The following is a 22,117-nucleotide window of genomic DNA, read 5'->3' as shown; positions in this document are numbered from 1 at the left end:
AAAAAATATTTTACTCCCCACTGAACCCTAATATGCGGTTTGGAGTTGATACACTTGCAGTCCAAATCTGGGGCCTGGAGTCAAGGCTGTGTTGCTTGTTAACTGCATATATTAAGGCAAGTTTCCTCAAAACTCTAAACCTCAGCTTCCTTTTCTGGAAAATAATACTACTAATTTCACACAATTATCATGGGAATGAAGTGAAATGAGGTAAATTTCAGAAAATTACATACACAGTGCTTGGCACATGGTAAGTAATAATTAAATATTATTACTAAGGCATCTCATAATAGTCTAGTATTTTAATCTTTTTCAAAATCCTCCTTCCCAAAACTTTAAATCTTACACGCAAACTTCATTACTGAAAAGAATGTGTGGCTGTATAATTAAAGGTAATACAACTGGAGGGTAAATATGAGATTTTGAATTCAAGTAAAGAATCATGTGATGATACGTTGGTCTCCCCATCCCTCCTCAATCCCTTCCCCTCCCACATACCTCATACTGATGCTGATTTTGTCCTGATCTGGGCTGCTCCCCATTTTTAAAAAAAAGAACTTTAGAGAGGAGAGTAGGTATGTGGATTTGTATGTGGTGGGTGTTAGGACTTGTGTCAATTACCACTGGCAACATTCACTTTACCTGCAACTGATAGCTTCATAGACCCCAGGACTAAGGACCAAGATATCTTTTTTTTTTTTTTTTAAACGTAGATTTAATTTATTTATTTATTTTTGGCTGCATTGGGTCTTTGTTGCTGAGTGCGGGCTTTCTCTAGTTGTGGCAAGTGGGGGCTACTCTTCATTGCGGTGCGTGGGCTTCTCATTGCGGTGGCTTCTCTCTGTTGCGGAGCACGGGCTTTAGGTGCATGGGGTTCAGTATTCGTGGCTCGTGGGCTCTAGAGCGCAGACTCAATAGTTGTGGTGCACGGGCTTAGTTGCTCCACGGCATGTGGGATCTTCCCGGACCAGAGCTCGAACCCACCTCCCCTGCACTGGCAGGTGGATTCTTCACCACTGTGCCACCAGGGAAGTCCCAAGATATCGTTTTGCTTTAGTTATCTTTCATAAAGCTGTGGTGGAAGCTACTGGGAGGGAGGGTAGCGTGGTGCCATTTACGAGCTGTGTAACTTTAGCTGTACCTTTGAATCTCTTTGAACCTCTTGTTTCTTCATCTGTAAAATGGGCATATAATAATGTCTTCTTCAACAGGTTTCTGTGAGGATTAATTGGGGTAGTTTACGCTTCTGGAACATAACAGGTGTTCATTAAATGTTAGCTTCCTTCTCTACCCTGGCCACTTGTCTGAAGGAAGTACCACAGCTGATATCTGAGACTCAGTAACCTTAGTAAGGCAGCTGTGGCTTTGGAACAGAGAGAGAGATGGAGACAGAGATAGAGAGAGAGAGAACCCAGTGACTAGGAAGGTGAGATTTCAATATTGGAAAATTGCCGCTGGACCATAGAGGTATAAAGCATTCTCCATTTCCCCTCCAGTTTCTTCTTTAAAATATATGCTATATTTTTTCATCTCATCCTCCAACCTAGCAGGATTCCTAAGTTTCCTCCTACTTCTATCTACCTTAATTTTCACAAGAGATACCACACTATGAATCTTCTGTCATTACTTCTTGCATCTTTTCAACAGCCTTCTTAGTTCTCATGACAACTAATATGTACTGGGCTTTGCTCTGTTTTAAATACTGTTCTAAGACCTTCATATGTGTTAACTCATCACAAATATCCCATGAGGAGGTACTATTTCTGTCCCAATTTAATAAATGTACAAGTGAAGGCAGTATAGAAGTGACTTTCTCAAGCTCATACAACTATAGTAATATGTCTCAGAACTGGAATTCCAATGCAGGTAATCTGAATCCAGAGGCCGTGCTGAAAACCGATAACCGTTAGTGCCTCTTCATCAAATAGCGCTTCTAAATCTAAGTTTCAAACCTTTCCACATTCTGTTTAGGTTTTGCCCACCCAGACCCATCTCCCTTTAGTTCCCATCTCTCTCCAAAGTGGGTGCTTCTCCATCTTTGGACATGACATGAATGTTTGTGATGCTTCCCTTCTGCTTATACTGATTTTCTTTCTCTGGATCATTTAAGGCCCAGTTCAGCTAGTTCAGGCTTCTTTGTATCTTTATTGTTTATCTAGTAATTCATGGGCTTGTTGTTTGTCAATTCATTCATTTGTTCATATATTTATTCATTTGTCCAGCAAACATTATGAGTCTATTACATATCAAGTAACATAGATATTTAAAGTTAAATGGGACATAGCCCCTGCCCTTCAAATCACAGTCAGATTTGAGAGATAGATATATAAATAAAATATTTCACACAAATAATTACTGTATTGTCAGTTACCATAACAAAGGTACATTCAAGGTATGGTGGGAGCACAGAGGACGAAGTGCTGGACTCTGAAGAGGTCAAACAAGATGATGCTGGTCCCTGCTGGGTCTAAGATACATAGATGAATATATAGAGATATTCATGAGTGAGGCATGTGGGGATAGAGGGAAGGGGAAAGGATGGTGGCAGAAGGAACAGCATGGACACATCGGTGAGGCAACAATACGGTAATCAGGGAACGGTTACTACTTCAGTGCCTTGGGCAGATGTGCTTGGGGGAGTGACAGGAAATGAAACTGCTGAGAAAGGTAGTGTCTTAAGTAGAAGGAATTATATCTTTTAAATATATTAATTTTAGAGAGGAGGATTTGAGAGAAGGGCCAAATTAGAGCTAGGAAGACCATATAGGATACAACTGTAGTGGTACAGATGAGAAATTGTGGAGTTCAGAACTAAGGCATCACTAGTGGGATAAGGGGACATACATCAGGTATGGCTATGGGATGAATCATATTGAATCTAGAATGATTCCTGGGTATATGTCTTGGGTAAATTAATAACTATGATGATATGATATTAGTTGAGATCAATAATTTGGGAAAATGACTAGGTGTTGTATGGAGTTTAATTTTAGACAACCAGGTGAAGACATTAATAGGTAGCTGAAATGTGGGTTAATTTGGAGGTATGTATACATCTGTGAAATCATCACCAAGATTTATGCTACGAACATATCCATCATCACCCAAAGTTTCCTCCTGCCTTTCCTTCTTTATAATTATTATTATTTTGTGATATGAACACAACGTAAGATCTACCCTTTTAGCAAAATTTTAAGTATACAGTATTATTAACTAACAGCACTGCGATGTACAGTAGATCTCCAGGGCTTATTCATCTTGCATAACTGAAACATTGTACCTTTTGGACCAATTCTTCAATAACCATTTATTGAATGTTTATTATGTCCGCTGGGTTCAGGATGTTTAAAATTGGACAAGTCATAGGCTTACCCTTAAAGAGGACATAGTCCAGTGGATGGAGACAGAAATGAGGTTATAATACAGAAGAATTCGAATTGCTTATGCACTAGGTTGTGGGAGATTGTGGCAAAGAGAGAGAAAAGCTCAGTGTGGGTGGTCAGTGGAGTCTTCACTGGACAAATGATTTTGAAGTTGAAACACAATTTTTACAGATAAGAAGAGCTAGACATGAATGATATTCTAGGTGGAGAGAATAGAAGAGTTACTGAGGTGTGAAAGAGCGTAGAGCCTTTAGTGAATAACAAGCTGTTCTGTATGGTTGGAATACAGAGCAAGTGAGTTCGTCTGTGCAGCTATGCCCACATGTCCGCGGGTTTGCATTTTGAAGCAGGGCTTCAATGTAGATTGAATTTTCCTGTTCAAAAATTTTCCAACCGTTATAGTCTAGAACAATAGCTCTGAACTAGTAATGCAGGTCAAGAAGTCTAGACACAATTTCATGAAAACTTTAGAGGCATTGACAAAATTGCTGCGTTCATTTAAATGAAAAGCAGGTATTTGTTTCCAAGTTTGAGAGACCCAGGATCTTAGATTGAGTGATTAGTGGAACAATTTATTTTATCAAAGTTGGTTTTAAAATAATTTATCTACCCTACTGCTACTTAACTTTCTTTTCTTTTTTTTTTTTAACATCTTTATTGGAGTATAATTGCTTTACAATGGTGTGTTAGTTTCTGCTGTACAACAAAGTGAATCAGTTCTATGTATACATATATCCCCATTACTTAACTTTCTGAAGTCTTTTTTTTTCTCTCCACAAGGAGAGGTCACATAGGAATACAATAAATATTTTTTGAATTTAATTCAGGAATTAATTTCTTGCAATTTTTATTAGTAGAAAACATGGCATGTAATTCTGAATGAATACCAAATTGTTTCAGACAAGCAGAATTAGACTCTAACAGCTTATGAAACCCAGAAGACATGGGTTTAGAGTCTGTCTGTTTCTCTCCTCCATCTTTTTTTCTTCTCTTTCTCATTGCAGTGCCCTGTCTCTTGTGAAGCTTGGCTCCTGGCCAGAGAATGTATTCCCCAAGTCCCTGCAGGACCCTAGTAAAGTGAAATTGGCAGATTTCCAAGTAGAGGGAGCTGATAAAGAGCCATCAGGCTCCTAAAACAATGTGCAGTTTGTGATGTATTCTTTAAAGAATTAAATAGATTATTTATGTACCCAAATCCACAGTTTGATAGCAACAAAGGATTTTGGTCATTACTATTATTCTGTGATATATTTCAGTGATAAAATAGTAAGTTCAATTCAACAAAATTGTGTGTGAATACCTACCACATACAGGGCACAGTGCTGGTAAAGCAGCAAAATTAATGTAAACTGTCTTCTTCTTCATGTAATTCAAAAAACTAGCAATCACAAGTATGATTTACTTGTGTGGTCATTTGCATTATAAAATACCAAATCATAGGATGAATTATATTCAACCAATGTTTGATTATCTTTAGACATGTTTCATTTGTGGTACAATTTTGTTTTTGTGATTTGGTGTTCTATCTTCAGTCATGGTCCTAACCCTGGGGATGGGTTTCCTGCCACCTGCCACAAGGCTGCACTGGTTGCCTAAGGTGGCTTTGCTTTCTCAAGCCACATCCTCTCAGAACTGAGATGTGTTATCCTCATTTTCAAATATATTTTCCTATTGTGTTTTTATTGTCATTACAATGCCTAAATTTGATATAACTATTTTTTTCAATTCATGATACTCCATTGACAAATTTGATGCCTATACAAGATGTATTTTCTCTTGGTATTTATGTCATCACATGAAATGTTTTCTTACTTGAATTACTTTAGTCATTATTTAAGAAATTATCAATCATTGAATACCTAGAATAACAAGATTATTTGAATAAAAAAAATCTTACCTACATGGGTAATATTAATTTGATGAATTTTAAATGTTTGAGGTGGGTGGAATACATTTAGACTGAAATGCTTATGTTTGTATAAGTAAATGTAATTGTAGGAAAAGATATAAAGTGGAAATGATAAGACCATGCAGGTAATATAGCTTTTAAAATTTGCCTGTCACCTTACACAACATTTTCTAAATAATTATTATTACCTTTACTCGTATTTTAATTGTGTCCACCCATAAGTGATTTAGGAAAAGAAAATTATAATTTAAACATAGTTATTGGTTCTGATTTGCTTTAACTAGTTGTTTTAAAAGTAACTGTGTTGAAATTCAGATATTTCCCTGTCCCCTCTGCAATTTTTCACACATTGTGTATCTTGAATAGCTTTGAAAAATGTTGGAAATGGGATAAATCTAGGATTGAATTCTGATATTCATTTTAACGTTCCTTTCTTTTAGGTACTGCATGAAGTTATGTGGAAATGAAAGCGATTCACGAAAACCCTCCTCTAAGAGTGAATGAATGTCTTTCATAAATGGAGCTTGGCTTCTGGTTTTCCCAGGACACTGACATTGTGGCAGAGCCACAGCGGCCCTTCCTGCTATTTTCAGTGATTCACAGAACATCTGAACAGTGATGCTGGCCTTGGATTTACAGATTTCCATCCTGATACCTTATTTACTTCTTTGGGGCAGAAAAGCTTGCACTAATTGCTCTCCATGGTGGCTAATCTTTTCAAGAGCCTGATTTTACCTTACATCCATAAGCTTTGCAAAGGAATGTTTGCAAAGAAATTGGGAAATACAACCAAAAAAAAGAATCGTCAGCTGAAAAAGGATCAAGACGTTCTTACTGCTGGCCAGACCAAACCCCCTAAATTTTCTAATACCTTGAAAAGCACTGTAAAGAAGATTGCAAAGTGTTCATCCGCTCGCAACTTATCCACTGAAGAAGACGAGGCTAACAAAGAATTTTCCCTCTCCCCCACGTTCAGTTACCGAGTAGCTATTGCCAATGGCCTCCAGAAAAATATTCATATAACCAGTGGTGATAATGAGGATCTCCTTCAGGAGTTATCTTCCATTGAGAGCTCCTACTCAGAATCACTCAGTGAACTAAGGAGCAGTACAGAAAACCAGGCACAGTCAACACGCACGATGCCAGTTAGACGCAACAGGAAGAGTTCAAGCAGCCTGGCACCCTCAGAGGGGAGCTCTGATGGGGAACGCACGCTGCATAGCTTAAAACTAGGAGCTTTACGCAAACTGAGGAAATGGAAAAAGAGTCAAGAGTGTGTCTCCTCGGATTCAGAGTTGAGCACAATGAAGAAAACCTGGGGAATCAGAAGCAAATCTTTGGACAGAACTGCCCGAAACCCAAAGACCAGTGCCCTGGAGGCCGGATTCAGTTCCTCTGGCTGCATTAGCCAAACACAGGATGTCATGGAAATGATCTTTAAGGAACTTCAGGGAATAAGTCAGATTGAAACAGAACTTTCTGAACTCCGAGGGCATGTCAATGCTCTCAAGCATTCCATTGATGAGATGTCCAGCAGCGTGGAGGTTGTACAAAGTGAAATTGAGCAGCTCCGTACAGGGTTTGTCCAGTCTCGGAGGGAAACCAGAGACATCCATGATTATATTAAACACTTAGGTCATATGGGTAGCAAGGCAAGCCTGAGATTCTTAAATGTGCCCGAAGAAAGATTTGAATACATTGAAAGTGTGGTGTACCAAATTCTAATAGATAAAATGGGTTTTTCAGATGCACCAAATGCTATTAAAATTGAATTTGCTCAGAGGATAGGACACCAAAGGGATTGCCCCAATGCAAAGCCTCGACCTATCCTTGTGTATTTTGAAACCCCTCAGCAAAGGGATTCCGTCTTAAAAAAATCATATAAACTCAAAGGAACAGGCATCGGAATCTCGACAGATATTCTTACTCATGACATCAGAGAAAGAAAAGAGAGAGGGATGCCATCCTCCCAGACATATGAGAGCATGGATATAAAGCTGTCTACTCCAGAGCCCAAAAGCAAGAAGAATAGTTGGCAGTCACCTGATGACAGTGATAGAGAGCTGGAATCTGACCTAAACAGAAACAGTTATGCTGTGCTTTCCAAGTCAGAGTTTCCAACAAAAGGAAGTACTTCCAAGTCAAGTTCAAAATCACACAATGCTAGAGCCAAGAATAAAACTTCTAGTAGCAGCAGAATTGCAAATAAATCAGAATATGATAAAATTTCCTTGCATTTGCCAGAATCGGATAACTTGGCAAAGCAAACCACAACCTATTATGCAGATGCAACACCTCTCTGGCACTCACAGAGCGATTTTTTCACCACTAAACTTAGTCATTCTGAATCAGACTTTTCCAAATTGTGTCAATCTTATTCGGAGGATTTTTCAGAAAATCAGTTTTTCACTAGAACTAATGGAAGCTCCCTCCTGTCGTCTTCAGACCGGGAACTTTGGCAGAGGAAACAGGAGGGCACACCTACCTTGTATGACAGCCCTCAGGATCAATGTTTGAATGGGGCTTCTCAGGGTGTCCAAGTACAGGGTGAAATTGAGAACACAGAAACTGTGGACAGTGGAGTGAGTAATAGCATGGTGTGTGCATCTGGAGACCAGAGTCACTACAGTGATTCTCAGCTCTCTTTACATGAAGATCTTTCTCCATGGAAGGAATGGAATCAAGTAGAGCAAGGAGCTGATTTAGGTTTAGATTCATCCACCCAGGAAGTTTTTGACTATGACACAAACAGTCTATCTGATCAACAGCTAGATGTTTACCATAAAGACCTAGAAGACTTGGGAAAGTGCCACAGTGTCCTTCAGGATGACTCTGAGAGCTATGATTTAACCCAAGATGACAACTCATCTCCATGCCCTGGGTTGGATAATGAACCACAAGGACAGTGGGTTGGCCAGTATAATTCTTATCAGGAAGCTAATTCTAATGAGCTGTACCAAAACCAAAACCAGTTGTCCATAATGTATCGAAGTCAAAGTGAATTGCAAAGTGATGATTCAGGGGATGCCCCACCCAAATCTTGGCATAGTCGATTAAGCATTGACCTTACTGATAAGGCTTTCAGCTTCCCAAAATTTGGATCCACACTACAGAGGGCTAAATCAGCCTTGGAAGTGGTATGGAACAAAAGCACACAGAGTCTCAGTGGGTATGAGGACAGCGGCTCTTCCTTAATTGGGAGATTTCGAACATTATCCCAATCAACTGCAAATGAATCAAGTACCACGCTTGACTCTGATGTCTACACAGAGCCTTATTACTACAAAGCAGAGGATGAGGGGGACTATAGTGAACCAGTGGCTGATAATGAAACAGATTATGTTGAAGTGATGGAACAAGTCCTTGCTAAGCTAGAAAACAGGACTAGTATTACTGAAACAGATGAACAAATTCAGGAATATGATCACCCTTCATATGAAACACCTTATGAAACCCCACAAGATGAGGGTTATGATGGGCAGGCAGATGATGTGGTTAGTGAAGGGGGATTGGAACCCTTAAAGGAAACATCAGCTGAAATGAAAATAAAAGAAGATGAAAACCAAAACATCCCTGAAAAGCCCCTGGAAATCATAAAGCCAAAGCAGATTCGTCCCTCTTTCAAAGAAGCAGCTTTGAAAGCCTATAAGAAGCAAATGGCAGAATTGGAAGCGAAGATCCTGGCTGGAGGTATTTATGTTTAAATGCTACATTATGAGCTCATTGTGTTTTACCATTGGGTGGTGTTCTTTAGAGCATGTTCTATGTTTACTCTTGGGGGAAGTAATTTACTTTTAAGGAATTTGCATGTTTATTCTGAGAAGGATTTTATTTCACTCAACTCCCCCAACAAGTTGGGCTTGATGATTTAAAATCAAAGTGTTTTCAAATAGGTCATAGTAAAATAAGCCCTATACTCTGTGGCTCAAGATTTCTGTGCTTGGATTAAGCAAAAACCCCATTTCATATTTCCAACTTTATTGCATCAGTTATCAAAGGAAGGATGAGTGAAATCAAAGAGCAGCCTGGGGTCTACTTTTTGGTCCTGTTAGGTTTTACAGGGATTGGGAGAAAGATAAAATTAATCTTAAAGAATTAGGAAAGATGGACTCCCAGATTTCCCACTCCTTTTCCCATCAAATCTTTACTTTGGAGCCTGCCAGCACGAAGAGCTAGTTCTGCACAGCCAACCCCAGCCCATACCATGGAGGACCACAACCTCCCTCACTACCTACCGATGAAGCTGAGGGAGGGTATTAGAGCCAAAACCCTAGGCTGTACCTGAGTGGTCACAAGTCACTCTTTTGGAGGATAAAGGAGATAGAGTTGAGTAGCTTCCTCCTAAAGAGTGGAGTAGAAGTCTCTTGCCCATTATGGAAATGAAAGCAGTACCTTACCTAATAATTTTACTTGACCTCCTCGGGGAACAATTTTGGATCATATACTTTGGAAAACTAGCTGCATGTAAATAAAAATTTTTTTGACTTTTTATTTATCAACCAAACTTCATCTGCACTTACCTCAATCCCTTACCATTTATGTTATTTGCATGCTTATCTCTTTATATCTTTGGGATAGTTTGAGATAAACTCAGTTTTAATGAATTACCTATTGTTAATGGTTTCCTTGATTATGGCATTGTCATCTTTAAAATACTTACTGTGCATAATACTCCATAAAGGTATATATTTTTATGATCAAGTGTTACTTGCTATTATGAAATAATATAATAATTTCTTCAGCCGGTAGCTGATTATGGCTTCTTTTTCTTAAGCAAAATTGTGATCAGATACTACTCCAAACTGGCCATTTTCTGGTTGACATGGGTGGATCATTGAATAATCAGATACCTTTATGGTTAAACTGTTTCAGGCCCTAAAACAAGTGAAATAACTATTAGGGTTCTCTGCTCTAAAATTCTGTCCATATAAAACAACATATCTTATGTAATTTATTTAAAGAACAATATAAGTCAAGGGCATCTTGGGTACATTGGCTGTGTTTTTTGCTTGTTATTTTTTTCAGGGAAAAGTTCTCAACTATCTTTAAAATTGATTTGAAAGGGCCAAGTAGTCAAAATTTTTATGTAAATGTAATTCATATTGGAATAATGTCTATCTTATTTCAGAGTGACTTTTAATATTAGATATTCTTATTACTGAAACTCAGTTCATAGTTTCTTCAAATACAGGTCAGCTTTTTGGCAGTGTATTTTACTTACTATGGATTCAGAGAGGTCTACTTAAAGGCATATTAAGAATAAGCAGTGTGTGTGTATATGTTTGTGTTTGTCTGTTGTGATGCAATACATGAACGTTTTAATGCTAACTGGTTAAGGTATCTGAAATGTTAGGCAATATTATAAATATAATGAAACTATACATTTCAGAAAAAAAGTGGATCTTCATTAACTTAAAAAATACCCCAAATTAGCAAACTTCTGCAAGGTAGATTGTTACTGATAATGACCATTTACATAGCTAACAATCCTAGTCATTCAGTGGCACTTATCCTCAGAAGACATAAATACACTTGGTTATCCACACATCACCCACTTCAGAATCCTAAGAAGGTGAAACAATCGGTATCACATACCTGACACACCAGGCCTGACAACAGAGGACTCAGACCCCTCTACTTCTTGGAGCTTGGCTTGTTATCCTATGAGCCAGCTTTGAATGGAATCTGTTGGATATCATTTATCCTAGAGGAAATCATACACACGTCTTTAAGATGCTCTCTGGTTGCTTGAAAGGCACCAGATTGACTACCCAGGAGGTTGCAGTAGCCTAGATTTTAAAGGCCATCTCTTCTCCCTTTGGCAGCAGTCAGGCAATTGTCCCCTTCCTGTGCCGCCAATATGCCTCATGAGGAAGGGCAGCCAAAGAAGGGCATTTTTCAGGCCCCTTCCCGGCTCAGAGCATCCCAATGAGCTGCCGGTCGTCATGATGGGTTTCATGTCCATGGCCATCTGCTTACCGGGCTTTGGGTAGATGCCAACAGATTTTTCTCTCCATGACCACCCAGTCACCATTAGGTAGCAGTGCTGTCTTTTCTCCATTACTAACCTGGCAAGATTGGACCTTAGAGCTCTTGCTGTAAACGATGTGGGATGCGATTCTCCTGTCATTGCTTGATGGAAATGTTAGCTCATAAATTTGAATCATTTATTTCAACTTTTGTCTTCAGGGTCCTGGTAAAGAGGGATTTTTTAAAGACCCCAATGTACATGGATGTTTGCTACTAGTGTTTCTGAGAAACTTCACCTTGAACAGCAGGCCAGTGGGGAAAGAGATTTTAGACTGTGTGTAGCCAGAACCCCCATGAGGCCATATTCTTCTCTTGTTGCTGGAGCCTGCTTGTGTAGCTGGCCTGAAACCCACACCATGGCGGTGAACATCTGATCGCCTACCTCTAGCCCTTCACCACCCATCAACTGAAATTAATTATTATCTCCTCTGAATTTCCCTATACCTATCTCTTATGGCTCTGGCTTCCACCTTATGCAATGACAATTTATGTGCATTCCTCATGTTCTCTTCTAAACTGTAATCTGAAGACCAGAGGTCTTGTCTTTTCATCCCTTCATCTGCACTGTGCCTAGACCAGTGCTTTATACAGAGATGGCACTGAATTAATACCTTGGATGAATGCCTGAATCAAGGGAAGCAGGATACTAAATAAAAAGCACAAGCTTTGAAGTCAAATCCAAATCCAAACTGTGACCTTTAATTGCTAAGACTATGACTTTATCTCCTGAGAGTTCAGAAGTATGATTAGAGATAAAAACTTATTATTGAGCACTACTATATACCAGGCACTTTCCAGGCAGGTTATCTGCTTTTTTATCCCTTTGCTTCCTACAACATCACTATGAATTTGATTCCATTATTATCTCATTTTACAGGTGAGGAAACTGAGATGCTGAAAACTTCCATAACTTGTTCAGTGTCATACAGTTACTAAGGGGGTGAATCCAGAATTAAATAGATGGCTAATTTGTTTATTTAGAGCAGCCATATGCTTACTCACCTCAAAGGTTGTTTTGTTCATGTTTGAAGGTGGAGAAACATGATGAAAATGGAGGAGGCATGAGCCATGAGCCTTATTCCAGCTAAAGGATTTTCATGAGAAAACAGGACTAATAGGAAAGGCACTAGGGTTTTGTTATGAAATAGTTCATTCCCAGTTTTTCTACTTCAAATCCATGGTTCATCTTATAAATCAAGGCTTGTAGAGCCCAATAAATAGTGTACAGCAGCTGCTTGAAGGATACTGTTTTGAAGTCTGAGTACACTTTACCTGATTCTAAAGTCAGTTTGCAGTAAATTTTTCTAGCAAAGAACAAAAATTTTGTTTTGTTCTGAAATGCCATTTCCAGGCTGTCTGTAGGTTCTGAAAGAGGCTGCTCCTAGACAGATTATAAAGTCCATGAGTGAATTGTTCCTGCTGTTGCTACTGTAATGCCAGAGCCTGCCCCAGTATCTGGCAAATTTATCTAGCCCACACATATTTATTTATCTCGTCTAGTCTAAATGCTAGACTCCTTTCTAAGTTGCTTGGCTATCTAGTTCCATACAAAGTGGAGAACCCTTAGAATTCAAATAAACTTTAGTTTTCTTTCTTTCCATCAAAAAGACAATTTTACTAGATATATTTTAATATAGTACAGTAGGGAAAATGTGATGGAGAGTGCAAACAGGACTTTTCACTCCTTTGGCTCCGTTAATCACATCTTTCTTTCTATGATGATATAACTTATACATCTCTAAAAACTTAGTTGAATTTACTTAAATTCCAGGTTTAATGTTGAAGAATAAATAGTTCAACTAAGTTTTGGAGGTTTGTTGGCCCAAGTTTGTCTATCACAAGGTGCTTCTTAAATTTTTGAGTGCCTCTGGGCCTCCCCTGCGGAGAGTCTAGGTCAGGAGCGATGGGGTCTGCCTTTTTAACATGCTGCCTGATGCAGATGAGCATCATAGCACAATTGAAGAGTGCTGCTACGCACTGTACAGCAAATATTATACCTTCCTGCATAGTGTTGTTTCATCTCTTCTTTTCAAATTAGAAGAGATAGAATCAGTCTAAGAAAACGTGTGAATAATTTTCTTAAAATGAAGAATGATTTTCTAATTCTCCAGAACAGTAGTTTATTACACTTATGAAAAGGTTTTGGTAATTTATACACATTAAAATATAGAGAACAATATATGTATTCCTTGAAATTGAAACATCCTTCTTCAAGGCAAGTATAGCAGTACTGGTAATAGCAGAAGGCAAAGCATTTGTAAAATGTTCTATTAAAACGCTGTGCATAGCAATACACTTTTGGTTTAGTATTGTTTGCTTCTAAATACTCTAGAATTACCTGTAATATAAAGTGATTGTCTTGGTTTTTGAAATAGATTATGATCTAGAAAGGAGACCTGTGAAGAGTGAAGTGGCCAAGGGCCCTTACAGGCATTAGACACAGCTGGCATCTCTACTTCTTGCTAGACAGAAAGCCCAAAATACCTAAGGGAGTAATTCTTCTAGGAGACAGGACTGGGACTCAGAATACAAATGTGTTTATAAATCAGTTGCGTGGGGAGAGAGGTAATGGTGGTATGTTCCAAGAGGACCCAAAGGTCTTAGAGTATATGCTGGTGTGAGATGGAGCTAACAGATAGGGACAGAACCAACACATATTTAACACCTTCCTATCCTATTCACCTCTAGAAATTTTAAGTACATATTTAATCCTTGTTGGGTAGTATTAGCCCCACTTTGTAAATGAGATGACTGAGTCTTAATGAGGCAAAAGCAGGTCAAAGTCTATACAGCTAATAAGAATATTGATGGAAATTCATGTACATATGATAGAATTCAGCATCTGATGCTCTTTCCATGACATCCCATTGCAGGTGTGGGCAAGTCTTGTCATGAAAAGGCATAGCTCATATTTTTAAGCATACAAATAAGTTGTGCTTTTAAGATCAGCCAGTTTTGTGTTAGCTTCTGGAGTAAGTATTGATCTCTGTTAACACAAAGTGAGTGATAATAATTTGGGATGAGATATTATCACATTTTTAAGAAGTTTACAAAATCTGGAGGGTGACACTTGTCACATTAAAAGACTTTATTAAGAGTGAGGAAGTGCCGATAATAGTAGTTTTTGAGAAATGAAAGCATTTTACAGGAGGTAGGGAAGAAAATTCACAAGGATAAACGAAAGCCGTCTATTAACAGGAACAATGAAAATGCAGGGTTCAAAGATTTTGTTTATTATAATTATTAATGGCTCCCAGCTATATACCTGGAACACTTGTCTTTGTAGGGAAACTAAAAACACATTTTTCAGGGGAAGTATTAACTGACGATGAAAGATGGTGATTTCCAGATTGTACTAAGAGTATCACTTCAAAGCCTGCAGTGCGATTTCCAAATTCCAGAGATTCAAGAAAAGGTATTATGTCAAAATCTCAGGTGGATAGGTTTTTTTTTGTTTGTTTTGGCTAATGTCATTGTTCATACACTTTCTGCAAGTTCAAATAGATATATTCTATAGAAATTGTGAATCATGTGAGAATTTTCTATGTGGTGTGGAATAAAATAAAGAGACTCTGTAGCCTGATGTAAGACACAGCAAAGTATAGCCTAATCAATTGTTATTGATTAGATTAGAATTGGAGGAGATGGGACCTGAAATAGATATACCCACGGGGGTGATTCAGACTCTGGGATAAATCCCAGGAGGAAGTGAGGAGAGAAAGTCCAGTGCAGCAGAAGAAAATCTGCTACTTGGAAAGTATACCTCAGGCTACAGATGGCTACTAAGGCATCGAGAGTCTAACTCTGCTTATCAGCTGGGGAGGTACAGAACAGCCAGGAACAAAGAGAACTGGGGACATGAGGTGGGCAAGAATTTTCTCCAGGAAGGCTTCTTTTTTGATTGGACATTGGTTACCTAGTTAGGGACTAGGAAAGGATCTGAACATCCCAGAATGGGAACTATTAAGAGGAAAGCAAATCCCAGTGGGATTGATATACTAAATAGGTCATCCAGAGAGCGACCTAGTTGCCTGAACTGAGGTCCATGGTCAGGAATGAGTCTCTAATATAGGTAAAAAAAAAAAAAAGTTTGATTGTTCCACTGACATCCAAGGACTGAGCCCAGTTTGCAGGGAGAATGACTTGATGCTGAGTCAAAGATTGCTGGGATGCCCTGACCGCAAACAGAACTGTTCCCCATGATAAGGTATTAGCTTAGGTTGCCTCCATAGACTACAAGACCAGAAGGAACTAAGTGCATTAATGGACTTCTTCACCATGGTTTATTCCAACCTATGGTGTGCATTTTCTTCTTCTTCATTTGAAAAGGAAAGTATGTTATGGAATCTTGTCAACTACCTCTTTCATCAAATTTGGTTCATGCTGGGTCTCAGCTACTTCCAAAAATAAAAGAAACCCTTAGAGGATAAAAATGACTAACATTCAGCAGATTCCAGCGACTGTGATATGACTCTGTAGGCAGTCCCCAAAGATCCCAAAGATACTTTGAGCAGTGCCACCTTATTTAGAATAAATGTATCTCTCTCTACTCCCTCCAATCATCTTCACTTCCAACTTATCCCTTACTTCTTCTCCAGTTCAACCATGGTTACTACTTTAAAAAGGACAGTACTAATTTCTAAGTATGAAACTTGATGTGTGTGTGGATATTTTTTAATGTAGCATTGGCACACACAAGCACACACATTAATTTTCTTAGGAACCCCATAAGATAGGTAGCTTAATAATAGGTAACACTTATTGAGTGCTTTTTTATGTGCCAGACACTATTCTAAATATTTTATACTATATTAAGTTATATAATCCTCACAATAATCCTATGAGCTAGGTAGTATTATTATCATCTCCATTTTATAGATGAGAAACAGAGACACTATATTTCTTCTAAGAGGAGAAAAAAAAACCTAAGAAGTAGCAGAACCAGGATTTAGAATTAGGCATTTATTTTCCAGATTCTATGTGCTTACTCACTGCTGCCTAGTTTGGGATTTTAGAAATTAAGTATTGCTATTCAACTTTATAAGATGGAAACCTGAGGTGGCAAAACGTTGATTTACCTGACAGCACGGATTTGTAAGCAGAGCTACAGTTACAAGCTATTCTCCCAAATCATAAGCCAGCACTCAAGCTATCAGACCAGTCTTCCATTTTGCATGATATTATTATAGGCAACGTGATTATCCAGGTACCATTTCTGTGAAACTTGTGATAAATGAAATTGTTGGCTGCATGTAATAGTGGCAACAAGAAATGACAGACTGAATATGATATTATTTCCCAGAAATGTAGGTTAAGCTTCCTCTTTCTTTAGCACCTTTTCTGATGCTTAATGATGTCTTGTGGAAAGCCTATGGCTTTCATTTTCTATTTTGTTCTTTAGTGATTACAATTGAAGACACACACACTCACATGGGCATGCACAGAGACAGAAGATGTGAATTCACTCAGTGTTAACAGGGTGGTACTTTACTATGTGAGGAAAATCAGTAGGAAAATTCCCAAGTTGATCAACGTTCCCTTTGCATTTTCTAAACACATAAAGCAATTTTCATGTTTCTTAGAATTAACTATCACATGTATTTAATTCTCATAAAACACCAGTGAGAGAGCCAACCTCTTCAAGTCTCTGTTACCTTAAGGTAATTACTAGTAGTTATGTAGGTTGTAAAACTGGCAAGCGATGGAACCAGGTATCAACTCCAGGACTTCTGAATCCTACTCTGGTGCTCTGCGCACAACAGCGTGCTCTTAGCTACTTGTGTACATTTATGCTCCTTCCTTCTGGACTTTAGAACACCTGGTCTGTAACACAAACTTCTGGGGCTATGTCAAAGGTATTTCTCTGCTGATTCTTAAAGTTAGTGGTTCTCAGGTTTTAGAATGCATGAGGATCACTTGGGAGCACTTGGACTAAAGTATAAATTCCTTGATCAAATCTTTAGTTAATTTCAATGCAGTATGATTCATGGATCACATTAAGAAATGCTTAACAGTTAATAGTTAATAATAGATACTAAGTGCTTTTCTCCTTTCACTCTTTCTTGAATGATTTCATACGCTCCACTGGCTTGTTATCATTTTTTGTGTTGATGGTCCCAAATCAGTGTCTTTGGGCTAACTCTCCCTTCCCCAAATGTATATCATACATTTATTCTTTCAGTCATTAATTCACCTACTAGTTCACTCATCCCTCAGTAAGTATATAATTGCCTGGCTGGGCATCTGGGATATAGTACTGACAAATCTTATTTGGTCTTCGTCTTTGTTAAGTGATTGTGATTTAAATTTCAAAAATACACAAATCCATCATTTTAAACTTGGCTAACTGCTGGAGAAGTAAGTACAAAGTGTTAAGAGGGCATATTATCATTTGAAGTTTAGAGAAGACTTCCCTGAGGAAATGACATTTGATCTGAAGTCTGAAGAATGAATACCTTGAACTAGGCTAAGGGAAAGAAAAAAACATTCCAGGCAGAGGAAGTGGATTGGACCAGGATCTTAAGGCAGAAAGTGGTATGAAATATTTGAGAAACTTAAAGAAAGCCTGGTGTGGCTGGAGTTCATCAGGCAAGGCAGAGAATGGTATGAAACAAATCTGGTGCAATATCCAGAGGCCAGATTTTTCTGAGTCTTGTGGAGCAGTTGGGACTTTTTTTCCCTAATTACCATGGAAAGCCATAGAAAGGGATTGGCCATAATGAATTGTAGGACTTCATTCGAATGGAATATTCTGTAGATCTCAAACTCATCATGCCTAGCATTAAACTCTTTTCTTCCTCTGTCTCCTAATCCTGTTTCTCCTCCTGGATTTCCTATCTCAGTAAATAGCACCACATCTCCCTGTTTGCTCAGGTCAGAAAGTCATCCTTCTTGGATGCTTCCTTGTCACACTTTATGGACATTTGTCTCATTTTGGGCTGCCAACCATCTGAATTCCTTTCTTATTGATGTTCCTGAGTGTGTGAGCCCTTGGAGGGAAGTAGTGCCCTGTGTCCTGCTGCAGATGCTGCAGGTGGCTGGAAGTTCCTTCTCCCTTCCCCTGGCAGCCCTGGCTTGAGCACAGGACTTAAGACTTGGCTCACTGGAAGCTTCTGCCAAAGGTTTCGAATTTGAATTCAGTCATTTAACAAGCCCTGACCATTTTCCCTTCTAATTGTCTCTCAACCACAGCACATTCTCTCTATCTCCTTGTGTCTCCCCTAATTCTAGCAGCCATCATCTCTTGCCTGGACTATTGCTAGAATTTCCTAACGAGTCTTCCTGTCTCTTTGCTCTGGTTCTCCCTGTTGCCCTCACAATCTGTCACCTCTGTGTATCCAGAGATACATACAAACCTGCAAATCTATTAAAAAAAATCTTTGTCGTACTTTTAGGACAAGGTCCAGACAACCAGTGGGCTCATTGTGCTGAAGTGCCTGTTTGCTCGCCGCCCCCCTCATAGCTGGTGAGCTCCTGGGCTTCAGAGGCTGTGCTGTGTTCCCTGGCATCTGTCACAGTATCCATCAGTGACCAGCAATGAGGCAGCCTAACAGAGTGGCTAAAAGCATGGGCTCTGAGTCAGCCTACAAGTTGTTCAATCTTAGGCAAGTTGTTTAATTTCTCTGTGGCTGAGTTTCCTCACTGACAAAATGTAAATAATAATAGTATCTCCATGTGATAAAAATAAAATTAAAGGGACTTCCCTGGTGGTGCAGTGGTTAAGAATCCCCCTGCCAATGCAGGGGACACGGGTTCGATCCCTGGTCCAGGAAGATGCCACATGCCACGGAGCAGCTAAGCCTGTGCGCCACAACTACTGAGCCTGCGCTCTAGAGCCCACGAGCCACAACTACTGAGCCTGTGAGCCACAACTACTGAAGCCTGCATGCCTAGAGCCCGTGCTCCACAATAAGAGAAGCTATCACAATGAGAAGCCCGTGCACCACAATGAAGAGTAGCCCCCGCTCACTGCAACTAGAGAAAGCCCGCACGCAGCAAGAAGACCCAACGCAGCCAAAAAAAATGAAAAAAGAAAGAAAGAAAATATATCATTACCTGATTCCACAGTTGGTCACCTATTTTAAAAAATTAATAAATAAAAATTAAATTAAATTAAAAGAAAAAGATAGGTTTTCCACCAAACCAGTAAGTAATCAGTAGGGAGCCAACCTACCTAAAAAGCGTAAAGACTTCTTCCTTTGATCTTAAACTATTTCTGAGAAATTCGAGCCAGAAGTCCAATGCTACAATTACTTTCCCATATGTTTCTTAACTGAACTAAACCATCTAGAATGCATTTTGGGAAGTGACCAGTGACCAGTGATTATTTTTGTGGTTTGAATGCTTGGAAGACTGGGCATAGGCAGCTTGGCACAAGGCGCTGGACACAGTATTAATAACTACAGTTATCGATGTTTCGATGGAACACAGAAACAAGCAACTGCCTGAACTCTCTAACTTGTTAACTGCTTTGCCTCAGGGCAGTTTCAACAAAGAGAGCCAAGTGAGTCCAACAGCATTTATTGAGTGCTAGAAGTGTGATGAGCTCAGGATTAGGGCCATGGGAAGGGAGAAAACCTAAGACGCAAAGATCTGGCTTCTCTCCTTGATAAGGGTTACTGTCGAATTCAGATCAATTCAAAATTATTTCTTTTGTAGCAGCTGCAAGCTAGTATATTTAGAATGGATAAACGACAAGGTCCTACTGTTTCACACAGGGAACTATATTCAATATCCTGTGATAAAGCATTCTGGAAAAGAATATAAAAAAGAATACATGCATATGTATAACTGCATCACTTTGCTGTACAGCAGAAAGTAACACAATGTAAATCAACTATACATCAATTAAAAAAACAACCAAATTATTTCTTGAGCTAACTGTAGTAAGAGGCATTGTGGCTTATAGTCAAATATTATTAAATTGTTTATTATAAAAATATTTATTAGCATTTACCTGAATGTATACTGTGAAGGACATTGTAATTAGAAGTGAAGACAGAAAATATAATTAAATCACTGGATGACTAATGACAATTACTATTTAATTGTTAATTAATTAGTATTTAACTTGTAGCTGTTAATTATTACTACTAATAAGCTGAAGATTAAAAGGAGTCATCACATTAAAGATAACAAGTAACATTTATTCATTTCAAACTATATAACAGAAGTGAGTACTTTGCATGTGTTTTTCAACTTAAGTCTCCACAAACCAATGGGAGTGCAGCAGGTGTCTCTGGAACTCCAGGTCACTCACCTGAGCCCTCCTCTGATTTCAGCTGCAGCCGTAATGTCCCACAGCATGGGCGCTCAGCCTCATCTTTCACTGACAGCCTCCCACCTCAGGCAGGTGCCTTCATTCTTTTGAATTTCTGCTTTGGAGTCTCCCTGGTGTTCAGGGATTCCCATCAGCAACCCTCAAGCAGGGGTGTTGGGTGGTTATTAGATAAATGCTGCAGCCTTCTACCCTTTAGGAGACCACAGCTCTGGAGGGCCTGCAGTTGTCTGCAGCAGCCCCAGTGATGCACCCTTAGATTGGCTTGTCCTCCCTCTCGGCTTCATTCTCACTGCTTCTCCTTCCTGCTTCCAGGGACCGCCTCCCAAAGAAACTACTTACCCTCATGTTCTTGTCCCAATCTCTACTTCTGGGGAAACCCAAACTAAGGCCTGCGGTCATGACTATTAATGCCCTCGTTTTACCGAGGAGGTAATAGAGACTTACTTAGGCCATTAAGTTTAGCTGTCATTTACGTAGCTGAGTCACCTTCATCAGAGCCAGTGTGCAGATACTTGCTCTTAATTACTATACAGCCTCTTGTGAACAATATGAAGGTATTTGCAATCAGAATGCCTGGGTTTGAGAGACCTTATAAATGATCTCAGGCAGTGAGGTGAATTGGGTTAGAAATTATTGTTAGTGACAGCAGTGAGTGAGCAAACACACTTCTGTGCATGTTGAAAAATATCTGGGCAAAATTGTGTCGAAGTGAATGGGGCTTCCATCATCATCTTCTTAGCCCCCACCCCAGCCCCTCACCCGCAGTCTTCTGGGCTGGCAGTGCTATGTCTTCTGATTATTAAGTGCCCTGTAGTCACCACTCTCGCCTTCATCATCCCCTGCCCTTCCCAACATTGATTTGTAGAATGACTCCGAAATTTATTGTAATTGATTTTCAGTTAATAAGCTGTATCTCTTGAGGATATTTCCATTTTTACCTTTTCTCTTCTGTTATACAGTGACAGGTTTTCCTGCTGGTAAAGTCATTCTAGGCTTTGGCAAACAGGTGGGATATCTAGTTTTTGGATAGCAGAACCTGTCCACATATCCTGAAATCACACCATTTTAGTAACCAAGCTCACATAAGGTTAGGCTTGAATGAAACCATCTTTAAACAATTTGAAGTTTCTACATCTTTGAGGTGGAGTTAGCAGGACTGACAGACATGTAAAGAATCAGAGCATTATTTCTGTGCAGATATTTTGGAAGGAATACAAGTGTGTGTTTGCCTGAGTGAATGTGCATACATGCGTAATGACCTAACTGGGCAGGTAGCAAATGATTTTCATTGATGCCTTTTATAGACACTACAGAAATAAAAACCAAATACAGTAAAGCTTTGATCTGGCTCCATTAATTTAACCATAGTCACAGTCAAGTGTGTTATCAAATAACATGGGTAGATTATTATTAAAACCAATTATTAAGCAAAAGCAATTTTTGTATATCACTGATGAACTTTGTCATACATTTTGCTTGTTACCACCCTGAATTGTTACATGGGTCCTTGATTCT

The 22,117-nt window shown here is 39.0% G+C and overlaps 1 protein-coding gene across 1 annotated transcript in view; it reads left to right on the top strand.

Annotated features, from left to right (window-relative positions):
* Window positions 1-5,990: 5,990 nt before the first annotated feature.
* Window positions 5,991-22,117, top strand: part of UNC13C (unc-13 homolog C) — a 590,366-nt gene continuing 574,239 nt past the window's right edge. The window contains exon 1 of the mRNA XM_007194906.2: window positions 5,991-8,982. Coding sequence (XP_007194968.2) covers window positions 5,994-8,982 — 2,989 coding nt within the window. The 5' untranslated portion in view covers window positions 5,991-5,993. The remainder of the gene's footprint in view (window positions 8,983-22,117) is intronic.

The sequence above is a fragment of the Balaenoptera acutorostrata genome, chromosome 3 (assembly GCF_949987535.1).
Source record: "Balaenoptera acutorostrata chromosome 3, mBalAcu1.1, whole genome shotgun sequence".
NCBI lineage: Eukaryota > Metazoa > Chordata > Mammalia > Artiodactyla > Balaenopteridae > Balaenoptera > Balaenoptera acutorostrata.
This window is presented reverse-complemented; position numbering and strand designations above follow the sequence as displayed.